Here is a 19,447-nt window from a genome sequence, read left to right on the forward strand (position 1 = left end):
CCGATATTTGGTTTTTGAGCCACTTGGAGGAGCAAATTTCATCCGAGACAGCTGAAATTTGGTACATTGTGCTAGTATATGGCCGTTAACAACCATGTCTAACTAGATCCATATCGGTCTATAGTTATATATATATATCCCTCAGATAAATCGATCTGCAATCACACAAAAATTGCTCCATATCAAGTTGATAATTTTATATAGCCCCCATATAAGCGACCCCCATATTTCAATTCTGGCTCTCTACGTACCGTGCAAAAGTCCATATCGAATCGTAATTATTTGTAGACTTACCTATACATACCTTTTTTGTCTAATATATACCACGTATGGACTAACTCACAATTTAGAAAACGATGTTAAGAAGTTTTAAGATACCACAACCCAAGTAATTCCATTGTGGATGACAGTCTTTCGTAGAAGTTTCTACGCAATCCATGGTGGAGGGTACATAATATTCGGCCTGGCCGAACTTACGACCGTATTTACTTGTTTATTTTAAATAAACCCTATCGCTACTTTGAAATGAATCCTAACTGATGGAAAAAAGATGAAGAAGCGAATCTGATGCGATACAATACTAATCGAAACAAGAAAAGTGTGTATAGGTGCCATACCAGAATGCGAAAAAAGGCACCACTCGAAAACCAAGCCCAATCCCAAAAACGTCAAAAGGGTCATTTTCATTTGAAATATTGGGGTTTATTTTCATAATGCAAATGGACCCTACAAATAAAATTAAGTTATTCCTCATAAAACATAAAAATGTGGTGTTGTTGTTTTCCATATAATTTTTGTGGTCTTTCTTCGTTTAGGTTTGAGGGCGAATTTTCATGTGGACCACGATACCAACAGGGAATTTGGGGTTTATTTTCATAATGCAAATTGGCCCCAAAAATAAAATAAAGTTACACCCTAAGAGGCATACAAATTTGATGTTATTATTTTCCATATATAATTTTTGGGATACTACTTGATATAGGTTTTGAGGCTCATTTTCATGGCTCATTTCAACTTATCTCAAAAAGCCATCAAATAAAGCGATCGAAAAAGGTTTAATTTTTGTCAAGTTTGTAGATAAGCTATATCCACCCACTAGTTTTGATATGATCCATCCTTTATATCAAAACTAGTGGGTGGATATAGCTTATCTAAAAATTTGACAAAAATTAAATCTGTTTGTCCAGTTTGAAGGCGATAAAACCATACCGAAAGACTCACAACATTATATGGTGTAGGGCATAATAATGCACTTCAACAAACATTCATTTAGAAAATTTTTAATTAACTTTTTCATAGTGATTTTTTTTTTTTTTTTTTTGTAATGTCCATATTTCACAAAATGTCCTCTCAGAATCTCAAACACACAACATACACACACACGTAGCCAATAGAATTTGCTCAAAGCACAGTATTTAACCATTTGTTCCTTGGTATCTTATCGTCCTATTCTGCACATCATTGCATATAGCAAAGAATAATTGAATCGATGGCCGGATGTCATCAATGTGAATCTTTTCCCATGCCTCGCAGAATCAATTAGCCGTGCAGGAAATTCAATTGAATGCCAAAAATGCTGCTGCCGATAAACTCATCCTTATTGTCAGTGCAGAAAGTGAAAAAGTAAAACATGAGAAACACATAGCCTCCGAGGAGGAGAAACGAGTGAGGATCATAGAAGAGGATGTATGCATCAAGACCAAGTTGTGTGAAGAGGATTTACGAAAAGCTGAACCAGCATTGGTGGCTGCCCAGGCAGCATTGAATACTCTGAACAAGAATAATCTCACAGAATTGAAATCCTTTGGTTCTCCACCCAAGGCAGTGGTTAATGTGTGTGCCGCTGTTATGGTGCTATTCGCCAATAATGGCAAAATACCACGTGATCGCAGTTGGAAGGCCGCAAAGCTTATGATGGTAAGAGTAGATCAATTTCTCAATGATTTGGTGAACTACAATAAGGACAATATACATCCTAACATCATTGATATGTTACAAGGTTATTTAAAGGTGCGGTATTAAGGAAATCATTCCATGAAGCAATGAAATGTTTATGTTTATTTTTATATTCCATAGGATCCCGAATTTAATCCTGATAAGATTGTCCAAAAATCTGTAGCAGCCGCTGGCCTTTGTGCTTGGGTTATCAATATTCATCGTTATCATCAGGTTTTTCTTGTGGTTGGTCCCAAACAGCAAGCCCTAAAAGATTCCCAGAATGAATTGACCGAGGCCAGGGAACGTCTTGATTATTTGAAACAAAAAATCAATGATTTGGAATGCAAACTCAGTAAAATTCAATCGGAATTTGAAGATGCCGTCGCTTCGAAACAAAAATGCCAACAAGAGGCCGATAAAACAACATTCACCATCGATTTGGCTCATCGTCTGGTCAATGGTTTGGCAAATGAGAATATACGATGGAGAGAATCTGTGCAAAGGTTAGATAAGTATGATTATGCTATTAAACACCCACTGGGCTGAGGATAGGTACTTATCGGACCACCCATGTATGTAAGAGAGACTGTAATCAGAATCAAAAAATTATTATTTTTATACCCTCCACCATAGGATGGGGGTATATTAACTTTGTTATTCCGTTCGTAACACATCGAAATATTGCTCTAAGACCCCATAAAGTATATATATTCTGGGTCGTGGTGAAATTCTGAGTCGATCTGAGCATGTCCGTCCGTCTGTTGAAATCACGTCCATCTGTTGAACTTCCGAACGAAACAAGCTATCGACTTGAAACTTGGCACATGTAGTTGTTATTGATGTAGGTCGGATGGTATTGCAAATGGGCCATATCGGTCCACTTTTACGTAAAGCCCCCATATAAACGGACTCCCAAATTTGGCTTGCGAGGCCTCTAAGAGAAGCAAATTTCATCCGATCCGGCTGAAATTTGGTACACAGTGTAAGTATTTGATCTCAAACAACTATGCAAAAATTGGTCCACATCGGTCAATAATTATATATAGCCCCCACATAAACGGACCCCCAGATTTGGCTTGCGGAGCCTCTAAGAGAAACATATATCATCAGATCTGGCTGAAATTTGGTACACGGTGTTTCTATATGGTCTCCAACAACCATGCAAAAATTGGTCCACATCGGTCCATAATTATATATAGCCCCCATATAAACCGATCCCCAGATTTGACTTGCGGAGCCCCTAAGAGCCAAAAATAATCTATCAAAATTTTATTGCCATAGAAAATTTTGTCAAAATGTTATTTCCATAGAAATTTTTTTCAGAATTTTATTTCTGTAGAAAATTTTGTCAACATTTTATTTGTATAGAAAATTTATGAAGCACTTCTTAGTTAGAGACGAATATTTTGCAAAATCTTCCAAAACAACAAGAATTCTACCAATCTACGAAACAGTAAAAAATCTGCCATTTTTGGTAGAATCTTGTTCATAATTGTATATAGCCCCCATATAAAGCGACCCCCATATTTCAATTCTGGCTTTATAATTACAGCACAAGTGTTCATATCGGTTCGCAATTATTTATTCCCTATATATACCGGTCAAGAACTAAATATATACGTATTTATATCCCGCATGGCCTAACTCACAATTTAAACAAGTAAGGAAAGTCTAAAGTCGGGCGGTGCCGACTATATTATACCCTGTACCACTTTGTAAATCCACATTTTCGATACTATATCAATTCCGTCAAATGTGTTGGGTGCTATATAAAAGGGGTTTTGTTCCAAATACATACAGTTAAATCTGACTCCATCTGAACAAAGTTTATAATCTATAGACTGAAAATTTAAGTCGGCTAACGCCCTGGGATGGTACACTATGTTAATCTGAACCAATTTTGAGGCAACTTCGCAAAAGTGTACTTATGATTTATCGGTCGATAAATATGTATTAGAAATAAAGGAAAATTAGAGTCATTTTTACAACTTTTCGACTAAGCAGTGGCAATTAAACAGGTAAATGGTGGTATTTTGACCATTTATGTCAGAAAAACATATATATGGGAGCTATATCTAAATCTGAACCGATTTCAATCAAATTTGGCACTCATGACTATACTACCAATTGTACTCCTTGTGCAAAATTTCAAGCTAATCGGGATAAAACTCTGGCTTCTGGGTCCATATAAGTGCATATCGGGCGAAAAATATATATGGGAGCTATATCTAAATCTTAATCGATTTCAACCAAATTTGGCATGCATAGCTACAATGCTAAATCTACTCCCTGTGGAAAATTTCAACCAAATTGGGCCAAAACTCTGGCTTTTAGAACCATATTAGTCCATATCGGGCGAAAGATATATATGGGAGCTATATCTAAATCTGAACCGATTTCAATCAAATTTTACACACTTGACTATACTACTAATTGTACTCCTAGTGCAAAATTTCAACCAAATTCGGCCAAAAATCTGGCTTCTGGGGCCATATAAGTCCATATCGGGCGAAAGATATATATGGGAGCTATATCTAAATCTGAACCGATTTCAATCAAATTTTGTACACTTTACTATACGACTAAGTGTTATGTTTGTACAAAATTTCAAGCAAATCGGTATAAAACTCTGGCTGCTGGGTCCATATTAGTCATATTGGGCGAAAGATATATATGTGGGAGCTATATCTAAATCTGAACCGATTTCTTCCAAAATCAATAGGGTTCTATTCTGACCCAAATTAGGAACATGTGCCAAATTTGAAGGCCCTTGGACTTAAATTGCGACCTAGACTTTGATCACAAAAATGTGTTCACAGACAGACGGACGGACAGACGGACATGGTTATATCGACTCAGGGACCCACCCAGAGCATTATTGCCAAAGACACCATGTGTCTATCTCGTCTCCTTCTGGGTGTTACAAACATATGCACTAACTTATAATACCCTGTTCCACAGTGTGGCGCAGGGTATAAAGATGATGTTAAGAAGTTTTAAGATGTCTTGCCATCGGTCGCAACCCAAGTAATTCAATTGTGTATGACCGTCTTTAGTAGAAGTTTCTACGCAATCCATGGTGGAGGGTACATAAGATTCGGCCTGGCCGAACTTACGGCCGTATATACTTGTTTTGTCTAATATATACCACGTATGGACTAACTTACAATTTAGAAGACGATCTTAAGAAATTTTAAGATACCTTGCCATGGGTAAGTACATATTACCACAACCCAAGTAATTCGATTGTGGATGACGGTCTTTAGAAGAAGTTTCTACGTAATCCATGGTGAAGGGTACATAAGATTCGGTTTGGACGAACTTAAGGCCGTATGTACTTGTTTATAACTAGTTTTTATACCCACCACCATAGAATGGTGATTGGGGTATAATATATTTGTCATACCGTTTGCAATACATCGAAGTATAGATTTCCGATCCGACTAGATCAGGGAGACATTGTAAGACGATATAACCATGTCTGTCTATCTGTTCTACAGCCTTGGCGGTATCATCCGCTACAGCCTTGGCGGTATCATCCTGAAATTTGGTACAGATTCGTTTTTGGTTTACAGGCAGGACAAGTTCGAAGATGCGCTATATCGGTCAAGGTTTTGATATAGTCCCCATATAAACCGACATCCCGATTTGGGGTCTTGGGCTTATAGAAACCGTAGTTTTTATGCAATTTGCCTGAAATTGGAAATCTAGAGGTATTTTAAGACTATAAAAAGATTAGTCGAAAATGGTGAGTATCGGCCCATGTTTTGGTATAGCCCCCATATAGAGCGATCTCTCGATTTTAGTTCTTGAGCTTCTAGAAACTGTATTTTCTATCCGATTTGCCTAAAATTGCAATTCTAGACCGATCTCCCGATTTAACTCCTTGGGCTTATATAAACCCTAGTTGTTATCAAATTTGCATAAAGTTTTAACGGATTTAGTTTTTATCGGTATGGCTTCCATATAGACCGATGTCACTTCTTGAGGGTATAGAAGAAGAAGAAGCACTGAAAATTGCATGAAACTGAAAGCAAAATTTCCAGATTTTATTTCTTCTAATAATTTGAACAATGGGGGTAAAAATCTACAGGTTTTTGATTTCAAATCAAGGCGTAAGTTCATCATTTTCTTGCACACCTACACAAGATGTTTGTAATTCCTCTAAAAAGCAAACATAAATGGTTGTTATAAATCCAGAATCTGATCTAATCTTCATAGGTACACTCTAAAAAATATTTACGTGATATTAAAGATTACGCAACCTCAATTTTAGGATGCGCAATTTACACACTATTGAGGACAAATTTCTTTAATATAATGTAATTTTAATTAAAAGAAAGTTTATAATCTTTACTTGAAAAATTTTTTTCATTAAATTTAGGACACACATTTTGAAAATTTGCGTCCCTTCGTTAAAGTCGCATGTCTTTGAACTAAGGCTAGTTTTCCTTCAAGTAAAGAAACACCTTTTTGATTTAAAGTAATCGTCCTTAAATTAACTGAAATATTGAATCTTTAGATTTAAGATAAAAACGCTTCCAATATAGGCTAAGACTTATTTTGAGGATTTAGCATTTTTGGTTTAAAGTTTTTTTTGGAATTAAGAAAATATATTTTATCTTCACTTGATTACTTGATGAATTTAAAATGAATTTTTTTATGGAAAAACTTCTAATTTTTTTTTGCAAAAAAAAAAAAAATTAAATTCTCCCAAAAATTTTTCGAAATTAATTTGTAAAGCATAACGTTTCCCCCTTCATAACACAAAAAAAAAATGTCTGCATTTCCGTTAGTTTTTCATACTTCCCAAGCTGTCAAAATACTCTAACTTACGGTGTCTTCCTATTCCCAATTTAAACTGAAATGTTTCCTTATTGATTTTGTATTCTGCCAAAAATTAAAATATTCCATAATTAAAATTTTCACTTTTAGTTTTATACTTGATGAATTTAAAATGAATTTTTTTATGGAAAAACTTCTAATTTTTTTGCCCAATAAAACAATAAAATTCTCCCAAAAATTTTTCGAAATTAATTTGTAAAGCCTAACGTTTCCCCCTTCATAAGTAAGACAAGAACAATTTTCTGCATTTCCGTTAGTTTTTCATTCTTCCCAAGCTGTCAAAATACTCTAACTTACGATGTCTTCCAATTTCCAATTTAAACATGAAGTGTTTCCTTGGTATTTTTTAACCTTTACCCCTATGTTTTTGGATGTATTTATCTATTGCAAGATATTGCAACTGCTCATGCACATACACTCAGGTGTATTTCAATTAACATTCTCATCACCAAAGGATACACAAAAGGAAGCCACCATGAACACTTAGGTTTATTGGCAGAAGCCACCCGGCCATTTGTAACCAGTTAAATAATATTCCAAGTCTGTAGTAGTTTGTATCTGTGTGTGTGTGTGTGTGTGTGTGTGTGAGTGTCTGTCGAGTATACGTTTCTGGCTTTCAGTCTATAAACCATGAAATATACAATGTCATTTTTCTATTTCCTATTTCCGGTTGTTATACACCCACACTCTGACTTTAAATGGCATCATCAACATCCATACCAATATCACCGACAACTACTGCATATGTGCTGCACTACGTTTTGGCTTTAAACCCGCTTTACTGATGACCAAAAAATTAAAAAAAAAAAAAACAAACGAAAAAGTTTGCAATCGAAAAGTTCCACACTACCTGGTGATATCCTGCTAATTTCCTCTTTTCTCTCCTATGCTGGATGTTTTACGCGTCGTTATCGTGAGGAGTTGCAACAGCAAATGTGGATGCCAAGCTTTCGACGGGTCGAGGCAAGTATTTTTATCCAATATTAAATTAGGGGCTATAAGTGTCATGTACACTAAATGGCTTTAATGGAATTTTCTTTTTGTGTGAAATTATTTTAGCCAACTATACCACATACGGATGGAGTCGATTATCTGGCTCTGTTCACAGATGATGCACAAATTGCCTCGTGGAATAATGAAGGTTTACCCATGGATCGCATGTCTACCGAAAATGCTACAATTCTGGTTCACTCAACACGTTGGCCTTTGATGATTGATCCGCAACTGTAAGTATAAAAAAAGAGATTAATTTAAATAGGCAGGGTAGGTGTGGAATTAAGTTGGAACTCGTTTAACTCTCTTTACTATCTTCTAGTGTATCGACATAAAATTAGATTAACCGTGTAAAAATTGGAAGATCTAATTTGATGTGATTACATCTGATTACATTTTATTTATTTCACATTGGATCTGATAAGATCGCAAAAACACAAAATCTTATTTTCCAAAATTTTATTTCTATAGAAAATTTTGTCAAAATTTTATTTCTGTACAAAATTTTGTCAAAATTTTATTTCTATTAGAAACAGAAAATATTATTTCTATAGAAAATTTTGGCAAAATTCGTATGTCTATAGAAAGTTTAGTCAAAATTTTATTCCTACAAAATATTTTGGCAAAATTCGTATGTCTATAGAAAATTTTGGCAAAATATGTATGTCTATAGAAAATTTTTTCGAAATGTTATTTCTACAGAAAATTTTGTCAAAATTTTATTTCTATGGAAAACTTTGTCAATATGTTATTTCTATAGAAAATTTTGTTAAAATGTTAGGTTATGTGGCAACCCGATGTATCAGGCTCACTTAGACTATTCAGTCCATTGTGATTGTATTACTTCTATAGAAAATTTTAACAAAATTTTATTTCTATAGAAAATTTTGACAAAATTTTATTTCTATAGAAAATTTTGACAAAATTTTATTTCTATTAAAATTTTTAACAAAATTTTATTTCTGTAGAAAACTTAGTCACATTTTTATTTCTATAGTAGAAAATTTTGTAAAAATTTTGTCAAAATTTTATTTCTATAGAAAATGTTGTCAAAATTTTATTTCTATAGAAAATTTTGTCAATATGTTATTTCTATAGAAAATTTTGTCAAAATGCTACTTCTATAGAAAATTTTATCAAAATTGTATTTCTATAGAAAACTTTGTCATTATTTTATTTCTATAGTAGAAAATTTTGTCAAAATTTTATTCCTATAGTAGAGAATTTTGTCAAAATTTTATTCCTATAGTAGAGAATTTTGCCAAAATTTTATTTCTAAAGAAAATTTTGTCAATAATTTATTTCTATATAGACAATTTTGTCAAAATTTTATTTCTATAGAAAATTTTGTCAATAATTTATTTCTGTAGAAAATTTTGTCAAAATTTTATTTCTATAGCAAATTTTGTCAAAAAATTTTTTTCTATAGAAAATTTTGTCAAAATTGTATTTTTACAGAAAATTATGTCAAAATATAGTTTCTAGAGAAAATGTTGTCAAAATTTTATTTCTATAGAAAATTTTATCAAAATGTTTCTTCTATAGAAAATTTTGTCAAAATGTTATTTCTATTGAAAATTTTGTCAAAATTTTATTTCTATTCACATTTCTATCAAAATTTTGTTTCTTTAAAAACTTTGTCAAAATTTTATTTCTATAAAAACTTTATCAAAATTTTATTTCTATAGAAAATTTTGTTAATAATTTATTTCTATAAAAAATTTTGTCAAAATTTTATTTCTATAGCAAATTTTGTCAAAATTTTTTTCCATAGAAAATGTTGTCAAAATGTTATATCTATAGAAAAATTTGTCAAAATTTTATATCTATAGAAAATTTTCTCAAAATTTTATTTCTATAGAAAATTTTCTCAAAATTTTATTTCTATAGGAAATTATGTCAAAATATTATTTCTATAGAAAATGTTGTCAAAATTTTATTTCTATGGAAAATTTTGTCAAAATATTATTTCTATTCAAATTTTTACCAAAATTTTATTTCTATAGAAAATTTTGTCAAAATGTTATTTCTATAGAAAATTTGTCAAAATTGTATATCTATAAAAAATTTTCTCAAAATGTTATTTCTATAAAAATTTTTCTCAAAATTTTATTTCTGTAGAAAATGTTGTTAAAATTTTATTTCTATAGAAAACTTTATCAAAATGTTATTTCTGTAGAAAATTTTGTCAAAATGTTATTTCTATAGAACATTTTGTCAAAATTTTATTTCTACGGAAAATTTTCTCAAAATGTTATTTCTATAAAATATTTTGTCAAAATATTATTTCTATAGAAAATGTTGTCAATATTTTATTTCTATAGAAAATTTTGCCAAACATTTTTTATTCTATAGAAAATTTTGTCAAAATTTTATTTCAATCGAAAATTTTGTCAAATTTTTTTTTTATAGAAAATTTTGTCAAAATGTTATATCTATAGAAAATTATGTCAAAATTTTATTTCTATAGACAATTTTGTCAAAATTTTATTCCTACAGAAAATTTTGGCAAAATTCGTTGGTCTATAAAAAATGTCGGCGAAATTCGTATGTCTACGAAAATTTTGTCAAAATGTTATTTTTGTCAAAATTTTATTTCTATGGAAAATTCTTCAACATGTTATTTCTATAGAAAATTTTGTCAAAATGTTATTTCTATAGAAAATTTGGTCAAAATTTTATTTCTATAGAAAATTTTCTCACAATTTTATTTCTTTGAACAATTTTGGCACATGTTTATTTCTGTAGAAAATTTTGTCAAAATTTTATTTCTGTAGAAAATTTTGTCAAAATTTTATTTTTTGGAAAATTTTGTCACAATTTTATTTCTTGTCAAAAATGTTGTCAAAAATGTATTTCTATAATAAATTTTGTCATAATTTTATTTCTATAGAAAATTTTGGCAAAATTTGTAGGTCTATAGAAAATTTTGTCAACATTTTTATGTCTATAGGACATTTTATCAAAATTTTATTTCTATAGAAAATTTTGTCAAAATTTTATTCCTATAGAAAATTTTATCAAAATTTTCTTTCTATAGAAAATGTTGTCAAAATTTTATTTCTAAAAAAATTTTCTCAAAATGTTGTTTCTATGGAAACTTTTTCAAAATTTTATTTTTATAGAAAATTTTGTCAAAATGTTATTCCTATAGAAAATGTTGTCAAAATTTTATTTCTAAAGAAAATTTTCTCAAAATTTTATTTCTATAGCAAATTTTCTCAAAATGTTATTTCTATAGAAAATTTTCTCAAGATTTTATTTTTTTGGAAAATTTTGTCACAATTCTATAGAAAATACTGTCAAAATGTTATTTCTATAGAAAATTTTCTCAAAATTTTATTTCTATAGAAAAATTTCTCAAAATTTTATTTCTAAAGAAAATTTTCTCAAAATGTTGTTTCTACAAAAAATTTTCTCAATATTTTATTTCTATAGAGAATTTTGTCAAAATTTTATTTATGTTTGGTACCAATCTACCACGCATTAAAAACATCTACCACTTTTGGTAGAATTCTAATGATCAAAGTCTAGGTCGCAGATTTTGTCCAATCTGACCAGATTTAGTACAATCAGAGTAGAACCCTATTGATTTCGAAAGTTTTGATGTGCTTCAAATTGATAGTGTCGTAAAGTGTGGAAAATTTAGTTGAAATCCCATATATATCTTTCGCCCGATTTACACTCATATGACCACCGTATGTCAAAATTTCACTCCATATTTCTTAAAGCTTTGAACTGGGAGTAGATTTAACATTCTTGTGCTTGTCAAATTTGGTCGAAATCGGTTCAGATTTAGATATAGTTCAGATATATATCTCTCGCCCGATTTAGTCTCATATGACCACAAAGGCCACAGTTTTACTCCTATTATTGCATTGGTAGTAGAATTAATATTGTGACTATACATGTTAATTGTGGTTGAAATCGGTTCAGATTTAGATATAGTTCCCATATAGATCTTTTACCTAATTTACACTCATATGGCCACTGGTGGCAAAATTGTATTCCTACTTACTTTAAATTTTCCACAGAGAGTACCATTGACATTCTTACTATTTATGTCAATAATGGTTTAAATTGGTTCAGATTTAGATATAGCTCATATGACTCATTTGACCACTGCAGGTCAAAATTATTTTAGCTAATCTCCATTAGTCGAGTTTCATTTGTTCTTGATCTTTCTAGGCAAGGTATAAAATGGATTAAAAATCGTTATGGTAAGGATCTGGTGGTTTTACGTCTCAGCCAGAAAAATTTCCTTGAAATCCTCGAGAAGGCCATGTCAAATGGGGATACAGTACTTTTGGAGCAAATTGAAGAAAGTGTGGATACGGTGCTGGAACCTCTTCTAAGTAGAGCTCTCATTAAACGTGGACGCTTCATACGTTTGGGTGACAAAGAATTAGATTTCAATCCCAATTTCCGTTTAATTTTACACACAAAGTTGGCCAATCCTCATTATAAACCAGAAATGCAAGCCCAAACTACACTGATCAATTTTACTGTGACTCAAGATGGTTTGGAAGAACAATTACTGGCCGAGGTGGTGAAAATCGAAAGACCCGATTTGGAGGACATGAAAACTGATGTTACTATACAACAAAATAAATTCAAAATTTCTTTAAAACTTTTGGAAGATGATCTTTTGGCTCGATTGGCTTCGGCGGGAGAAAATGTCCTGGACGATCATGAGCTTGTGGCAAATTTGGAGTCTACCAAACAGACTGTTGATGAAATCGAACTAAAAGTTCATGAGGCCCGAATAACAACTTTGCAAATTGATGAAGCTCGGAATATGTATCGATCGGCAGCTAAAAGAGCTGCTGTACTTTATTTCGTACTCTCCGATTTGAGTAGAATAAATCCCATCTACCGTTTTTCGTTGAAATCATTTATGCAAGTTTTCAAACAGGCCATTCTATCGGCACCTCAACATCGAGTAAATGAAAAGAGAGTTGCTGCCCTAGTAGATGCCATTACCTGCCAGACATTCTATCATGCTCTGAGGGGTCTCTTCGAAGTGGATAAATTGACTTTCACGGCCCACATGACTTTGCGTATTATGGCTGCCTCTGAGCATATTTCGCGAGAAGAGGTTGACTTCCTTTTACGTTTTCCCCATGATCCTAATACCTTATCACCAGTGGATTTTATTGGTCGCACAGCCTGGGGAGGGATAAAGTCATTGGCTCTGATGGATAATTTCTATGGCATAGACAAAGATATTGAGAGTTATCCCAAACGATGGAGGAAATTTTTGACCAGCGATGTACCAGAATGTGAGCAATTCCCTGGAGAATGGAAACATCGAACACCATTGCAAAAGTTGTGTATAGTAAGAGCCTTGCGACCGGATAGAGTAACCAGTGCCATAAGGTAGGTTAAGACATGGATTGGAATTTCTTGTTATTTTTCTCGTAGATTTATTTCGTATGCACTGAAAGAAAAACTAAAACTAACTAAAAAACTAAACTAATATTAAAGAAATTCTCAGCACACATTGAATTAATGCAGCATTTTCAAAAATGTTCTGTAATAATTCGTTATCATTGGTGTAGCTAAGAGGTGTAATGTAATTTTCTCCTCGGCTGAAGAAAGCTTAATCGTATCTAGGGTCACCGTAAGGAACCACTAAATCTTTCGGTATGAGACACAAATATTTATCTCTCGAGAGATGAATATCAATCGATACGGTTTTATTGATAGGAACTACTTGCAATCTATTTGTGAGATATACGACAATCACTCGATAATAGGGTCAGGATTTTATTCGCGTGATAGAGCAACTCTCTAATATTAAGGATACAGCAAGACTACGTAAGTTCTTATCCAGGCAACATAAGTTTAGTGGTAACTTGCAGAACAGCAATGGAAAATAGACCGAATCACCTGATGAGACTATAGACCTGTTATTGGAAACGCACTTCCCGGGGTATGAGATCAGAGATACAACGGATATTCTTGTTTGTATGGACCACAGAGGAGTTGAGGAGGACATATTAGTTTTGGTGACCATGGACAGCGTTAAATGGGCGATTGACAGCTTCGGCCCATATAAATCTCCAGGCTTGGACGGGATATAGCCATGTATGCTTCAGGAGTCTTTCGATCTCTTGGGTGAATCCTATGTGGAGTTGATGAGGGCCTCATTGCGTCTTGGATATATACCAAAGTCATGGCGGAAGGTTAAGGTAATCTTCATTCCTAAAGCGGGGAAGATATCACATGGAACGGCGAAGGATTTTAGACCAATAAGCTTATCATCCTTCTTGCTAAAGACGATATATATAAAGAATCAGTTAGACAGGACACTATCAATCTGTCAGCATGCCTATATTAAGGGCAGATCTGTAGAATCTGCCCTACACTCAGTGGTGCATCACATAGAGAGATCCAAGACATATGGCGACTATACATTGGCGGCGTTTCTGGACATTGAAGGTGCTTTTAATTACACGAAAATTGATAAGGTGTACCACCTGCATGCATTAGAGAGGAATGGTGTTGAGAAATTCGTTATAGAGTGGATCGAGTTGATGTTGCTAAGCAGGGACATGGTGGTCGAGCTAGCGAGCTCCACAAGGAGGGCTAGGACCAATAGTGGTGAACGAGGTATTGTTTGGGCTGACAAGTAAGGGTATCAAGGTAGGGGCATACGCGGATGACATTGTGATAATGGTATCGGGAAAGTTCCTCGATTCTATTTCGGATGTGCTGAGTGAGTTTTTTGCAGTATCTCTCGGAGTGGACTCTAGGATGCGGTTTAGGGGTGAACCATGGTAAGACGGAGTTGGTATTGTTCACCAGGAGGAGAAAGGTTATCGGGTACAAATCTCCTGAATTCCAGGGCATAAAGTTGACGCTCTCGAAATCAGCAAGGTACCCAGGAGTTATTTTGGACTCCAGGCTGAACTGGATGGAGAATACTGCCGATCGCAATAAGAGGGCGACACTATACTCATGTCAAAAATTGGTCGGGCAGAGATGGGGAATGAGGCCTTCTCTTTTTGGCTGGCTTTATACCGCGGTTGTAAGACCTGTGGCCACATATGGCTGCCATATTTGGTGGACAATCGTGAGACACCAAAATCATATATCGAGAATAAATAGGGTAAATAGGACTGCACTCATCTATATGACAGGTGCCATGTGGACCACAGCCACTGCCGCTCTGGAGGTACTGATGGGATTTATCCCACTCGATTTACACGTAAGGAAGACGGCTGAACTGACATTTCTGAGACTTAGGAGCTTGAACACGCTGGAGAGGACAGCCTGCAGGCATACTGAAATTCTGGCCGGGCAGTATAGAGAGACGGACCTTATGGCCACGGAGCATGTTTATCATCACAAACCGACATACATTATACCAAGTATGGAGGAGTGGGAAGACAGGTGGATACCCTTCGGAACCCTGAACATGTATACGGACGGATCAAAGATGGAGAAAGGAACGGGCAGCGGAATCTATTGTAGTGAACTAGGAATAAGGGAGTCTTACACGCTGGATAGTGATTGCAGTATTTTTCAGGCTGAGATTTCTGCGATCACAAAGGCTGCTGAGTCGCTGTTGATGAGGCCGTTATTCAGAAGCAATATCAGCTTCGTCATCGACAGTCAGGCAGCTATAAAGGCATTGTGCAGTGCTGACATAAGGTCAAAGGTAGGCAGCCGCTGTCGTCGAGAACTCACGGTTCTCACTGAACAGCATAATATAACTCTGTGCTGGGTACCTGGGCACTATGGGATAATAGGAAATGAGAAAGCGGATGTGCTGGCTAAGGAGGGTGCTCGTGGAACGAACAACGTCCTAGCGGACGTTTTTCCTCCATTATCTTCTTATCATTACAGGATAGAGGTTAAATATGATGAGCAATGGCGAAGACGCTGGGTCTCTTCAGATGGTTGCGAGCAAACCAAGTTGATATGGGATGAAAAGAAACGTAGGAACTGTGAAAATTTTTTTGTAGATGAACAGAGAGGAATTACGGCCATTGATTGGTATTGTACAGTTCTGTGAGTTTTGCGATATAGGACTGTATTAATTTTGTATATTACTCACAGATTGTAAAGAAAAAGAAAAGTTCCCAATATGGAAATAAAAGAAAAGAACCAAAAAATGTTTTTCAGAATTTCAAGTTGGGTTTATTGATTGTCGTTTAGTATGTCTTACCGCTAGACTCTCTTTTATGGGAATGACTATATGTTGGTAAGCATAGAATGGGGAAGCCATGATTGATTACATTCAGCGGTAAGCGATGTAATTTTAGTAGTTTTCTCATATATGGGAAATTGTTTATCCACTTGCGAAAAAAAGAGTTCCCATAGTGTATAAATAATTTCTGTATAGTTACATTTTTGTAAGAAAGAGATTTTCTTATATAGGAAAGTAATACAAATTTAAAATTCATTCAGATAATTAAAAAATTTCATTTAAATACAATTCATGTTTTAGATATGTTATATCAGGCGTGTATCATAATTATATTTTCGTTAAACATAGTTTAACATGGCGCGGCCTCTTGCAGTATCGCAACATTAATAATACCGGGCTCCAGAAATGACCCATCCAAATACTGTGCTTTGAGCGATGGGCATGTGGCTCGCTGTTTGTATTAGCCCCGCTTTGAGTATCTTGGGCATCTCATCGTTGGCGATCATTATGTCGATGTTGACCGGGTGGTAGAAATGGGGATCAGCCAAATCTGGAATTTGACTATAAGTATCTTCCAATATTTTACTAGGGACCTTGTGTGGAAGAGGTGAATTAAATTTATCTCTAACTATTCCACGAATCTGGACCTTCATGGCGGTATCGTGGAATGATTGTAAATTAACAGTGCAAAATTCATTACCATTTGTTTTTGTTGTTTGGATATGGCTGCTTTTCACAAAGGATCTTAGAATCACTGTTTCAGTTTCCCCGGAATTTAGCATGATACGAGTCTTGTTGGTCCCAATTTTAGTAACGGCCCTAGCTATCGCCGTTGGCAAAAATACGTGCTTGTTATAACGCCCACCTAGACGATTTTTTATATGACAACCTCCCAAGCTGCATGTTGAATCAGAAATATTTAATGACGAATCATTTGATCGAACACTTTTAGATGTGAATGTGGAATCGATTCGAGACATTTCTTTCCGAAGAGCTGCCGATTTCTTATTGGATGATTTTGTTAAACAATGTTTTCCTTTTCTCTCGGTTGGACGATCCAAATGAAGTTTTGTATGATGGTTTCGGTTACAAACCTCACAGGTGTTACGTGAACGACACCATTCTCTGGTGTGAGATGCACATAGGCAGTTAAAGCAGTATCCTTTTTCCTTGGCCACTCTCACTCGCTCTAAGACAGGCATTCTATTGAACTTTGTGCAGAAACGCAGGTGATGATTGTCGTTACAGACTTTACAAACTTGGGTGCTGTTAAATGTGTAGAAAGTTAAGTTTGTTATACAAGAGATTAAGATTAGTGTGAGTTGTTACTGAACGTATGGTAAAATGCATAATTTTATAAGTGGACGTGTTATAATTCCGTTCTGAGTTCGTATTTCCGCTACCCGTACTTTAGAATCGTTCCCTGTGAATACCTTAATGACTCGCCCTAACTTCCATTCGGTTGGAGGTAAATTATCGTCTTTTACAATAACAAAATCGTTCTCTTTCAAGTTATGCTGAGAAGTTTTCCATTTATACCTTTTTTGTAGTTCAGATATATATTCAAATTTCCACCGTTTTGCAAATTGAAGTTGTAATACTTTTAAACGTTGCCATCTGTTTGTAATAGAAATGTTGTCGGAATAGTCTTCCGGTATTGCAGTTAATGGTGACCCCTTTAAAAAATGTCCTGGAGTCAACGCAATAAGATCCGATGGAGTTTCACTAATCGGAGAAATCGGGCGAGAGTTGAGGATGCTTTCTATTCGAATTAAGAGTGTGGAAAACTCCTCGAACGTATATTTGAGGTTTCCGGCAACCTTTTTTAGGTGAACTTTCATACTTTTCACTCCTGCTTCCCACAGTCCACCCATATGCGGTGCTTGAGGGGGAATGAAATGCCAACTACATCCATGTACGCTGTATTTGTCCACTAAAGACTTTTCTGCAGATTGTAAAAATTTCTTATGTTCGTTAACAAGTATTCGGTTAGCTCCAACGAAATTAGTCCCATTGTCAGAAAAGACCTTAGCAGGGTACCCTCGTCGTCCTACAAACCTATCAAATGCCGCAAGGAAGGCATCCGACGTAAGAGACGAACATGTTTCCAAGTGAATGGCACGAGTTGAAAAACAAACAAATACCACAGCATATCCCTTTTCCAATCTAGCATTGCGAAGTCTGGACGTTTTAATCTCAAAGGGACCTGCGAAGTCTATGCCCGTGTTCGTAAAAGGTGGTGAGTAAACACATCTCTCTGGAGGCAAAGCAGCCATAATTTGATTACGAATCTTATGTTTGTATATCGTACATATCTTACAAGTCCGAATGCATTGTCTGATAATGCTTTTAAGTCTTATAATGTAGAATTCCTGGCGAATGTATCTAAGCATATTTTGATGCTCAGCATGCATAAGTACTTTATGTGTGAATTCCACCAGTAACTTGCAGAATTTTGACTTCTCTGGTAATATAATAGGGTGCCTCTCATTGAAGCTTAAATCCGAATTGGATAGTCTACCATTAACTCGCAAAAGTCCATCGTTGTCCAAGAAAGGATTCAAAGTCAACAACCTACTTTTTGGACTGACCGACAACTTTGAAGCTATCTGGTTGTAATCAAGGAAAAAATACACACGTTGTGCCAACATTATCATACGATGCTTGACGAAGTTTATCTCCTGTGAGGTGATCAGTGTATCCGAAAATGTGAAATTGTTCATTCGACGGCATTTGTGAAAAAATCGAAACATATATGCCAAAACCCGTAAAGCACGATGATATGAGGAAAACCGGTCCAGCACATCTTCTTGTTCCGTAGCTGTGTGAAAAGTAGATATTTTCTTTTCTATGGAGTGTTCCGGTACTACCGGCTGTTGGGGCCAGACCGACGAATCCTTCCTGAGCCAATGAGGTCCATGCCACCAAAGACTGTTTTCTTTTAGTTCAGAAGCCGTACATCCCCTCGTTCCTAGGTCTGCTGGATTATCAACACTTTGAACATGTAACCAATTAGAATTTCCCACCAGATCAAGAATTTTGGATACTCTATTGGCAACGTATGTCTTCCATTGATACGGTGGCTTACTGATCCAAGCTAATGTGATCGTAGAATCACACCATAAAAATATGTTTTTTAGTTCGAAATTCAGATTTTGGGCCGCACATTTTATGAGCCGAGCAAGGAGCACTGCTCCACATAATTCTAATCTTGGCAAACTTATAGTCTTCAAAGGTGCAACCTTGCTTTTTGAGACCAATAAGTTAGAAGAAATTTCCCGTTTTGACAGAAAAACTCTTATATATACACATGCACAATATGCTTTTTTCCGAAGCATCGCAAAATCCGTGAATTTGTATGCCAGCGTTTGGAGTGTATCCTATCCAACGGGGTATTTTTATACTAGGGATTTCGGAAAAGTTTTCTACAAATTCATCCCATTTTTTCAAAGAATGTGCTTTTACCTTTTCGTCCCAATCTGTACCATCCATCCATAGCTGTTGCAATAGAAT

General features: G+C 34.7%; 1 protein-coding gene across 1 annotated transcript in view; it reads left to right on the plus strand.

The window, feature by feature from the left end:
* LOC142238925 (dynein beta chain, ciliary) overlaps positions 1–19,447 on the plus strand; it is a 243,383-nt gene that overhangs the window by 201,180 nt on the left and 22,756 nt on the right. Inside the window, exons 27-31 of the mRNA XM_075310695.1 lie at positions 1,534–2,010; positions 2,077–2,441; positions 7,608–7,746; positions 7,843–8,009; positions 11,965–13,155. Coding sequence (XP_075166810.1) covers positions 1,534–2,010; positions 2,077–2,441; positions 7,608–7,746; positions 7,843–8,009; positions 11,965–13,155 — 2,339 coding nt within the window. The remainder of the gene's footprint in view (positions 1–1,533; positions 2,011–2,076; positions 2,442–7,607; positions 7,747–7,842; positions 8,010–11,964; positions 13,156–19,447) is intronic.

This window comes from Haematobia irritans, chromosome 1 (genome assembly GCF_050003625.1).
Source record: "Haematobia irritans isolate KBUSLIRL chromosome 1, ASM5000362v1, whole genome shotgun sequence".
NCBI lineage: Eukaryota > Metazoa > Arthropoda > Insecta > Diptera > Muscidae > Haematobia > Haematobia irritans.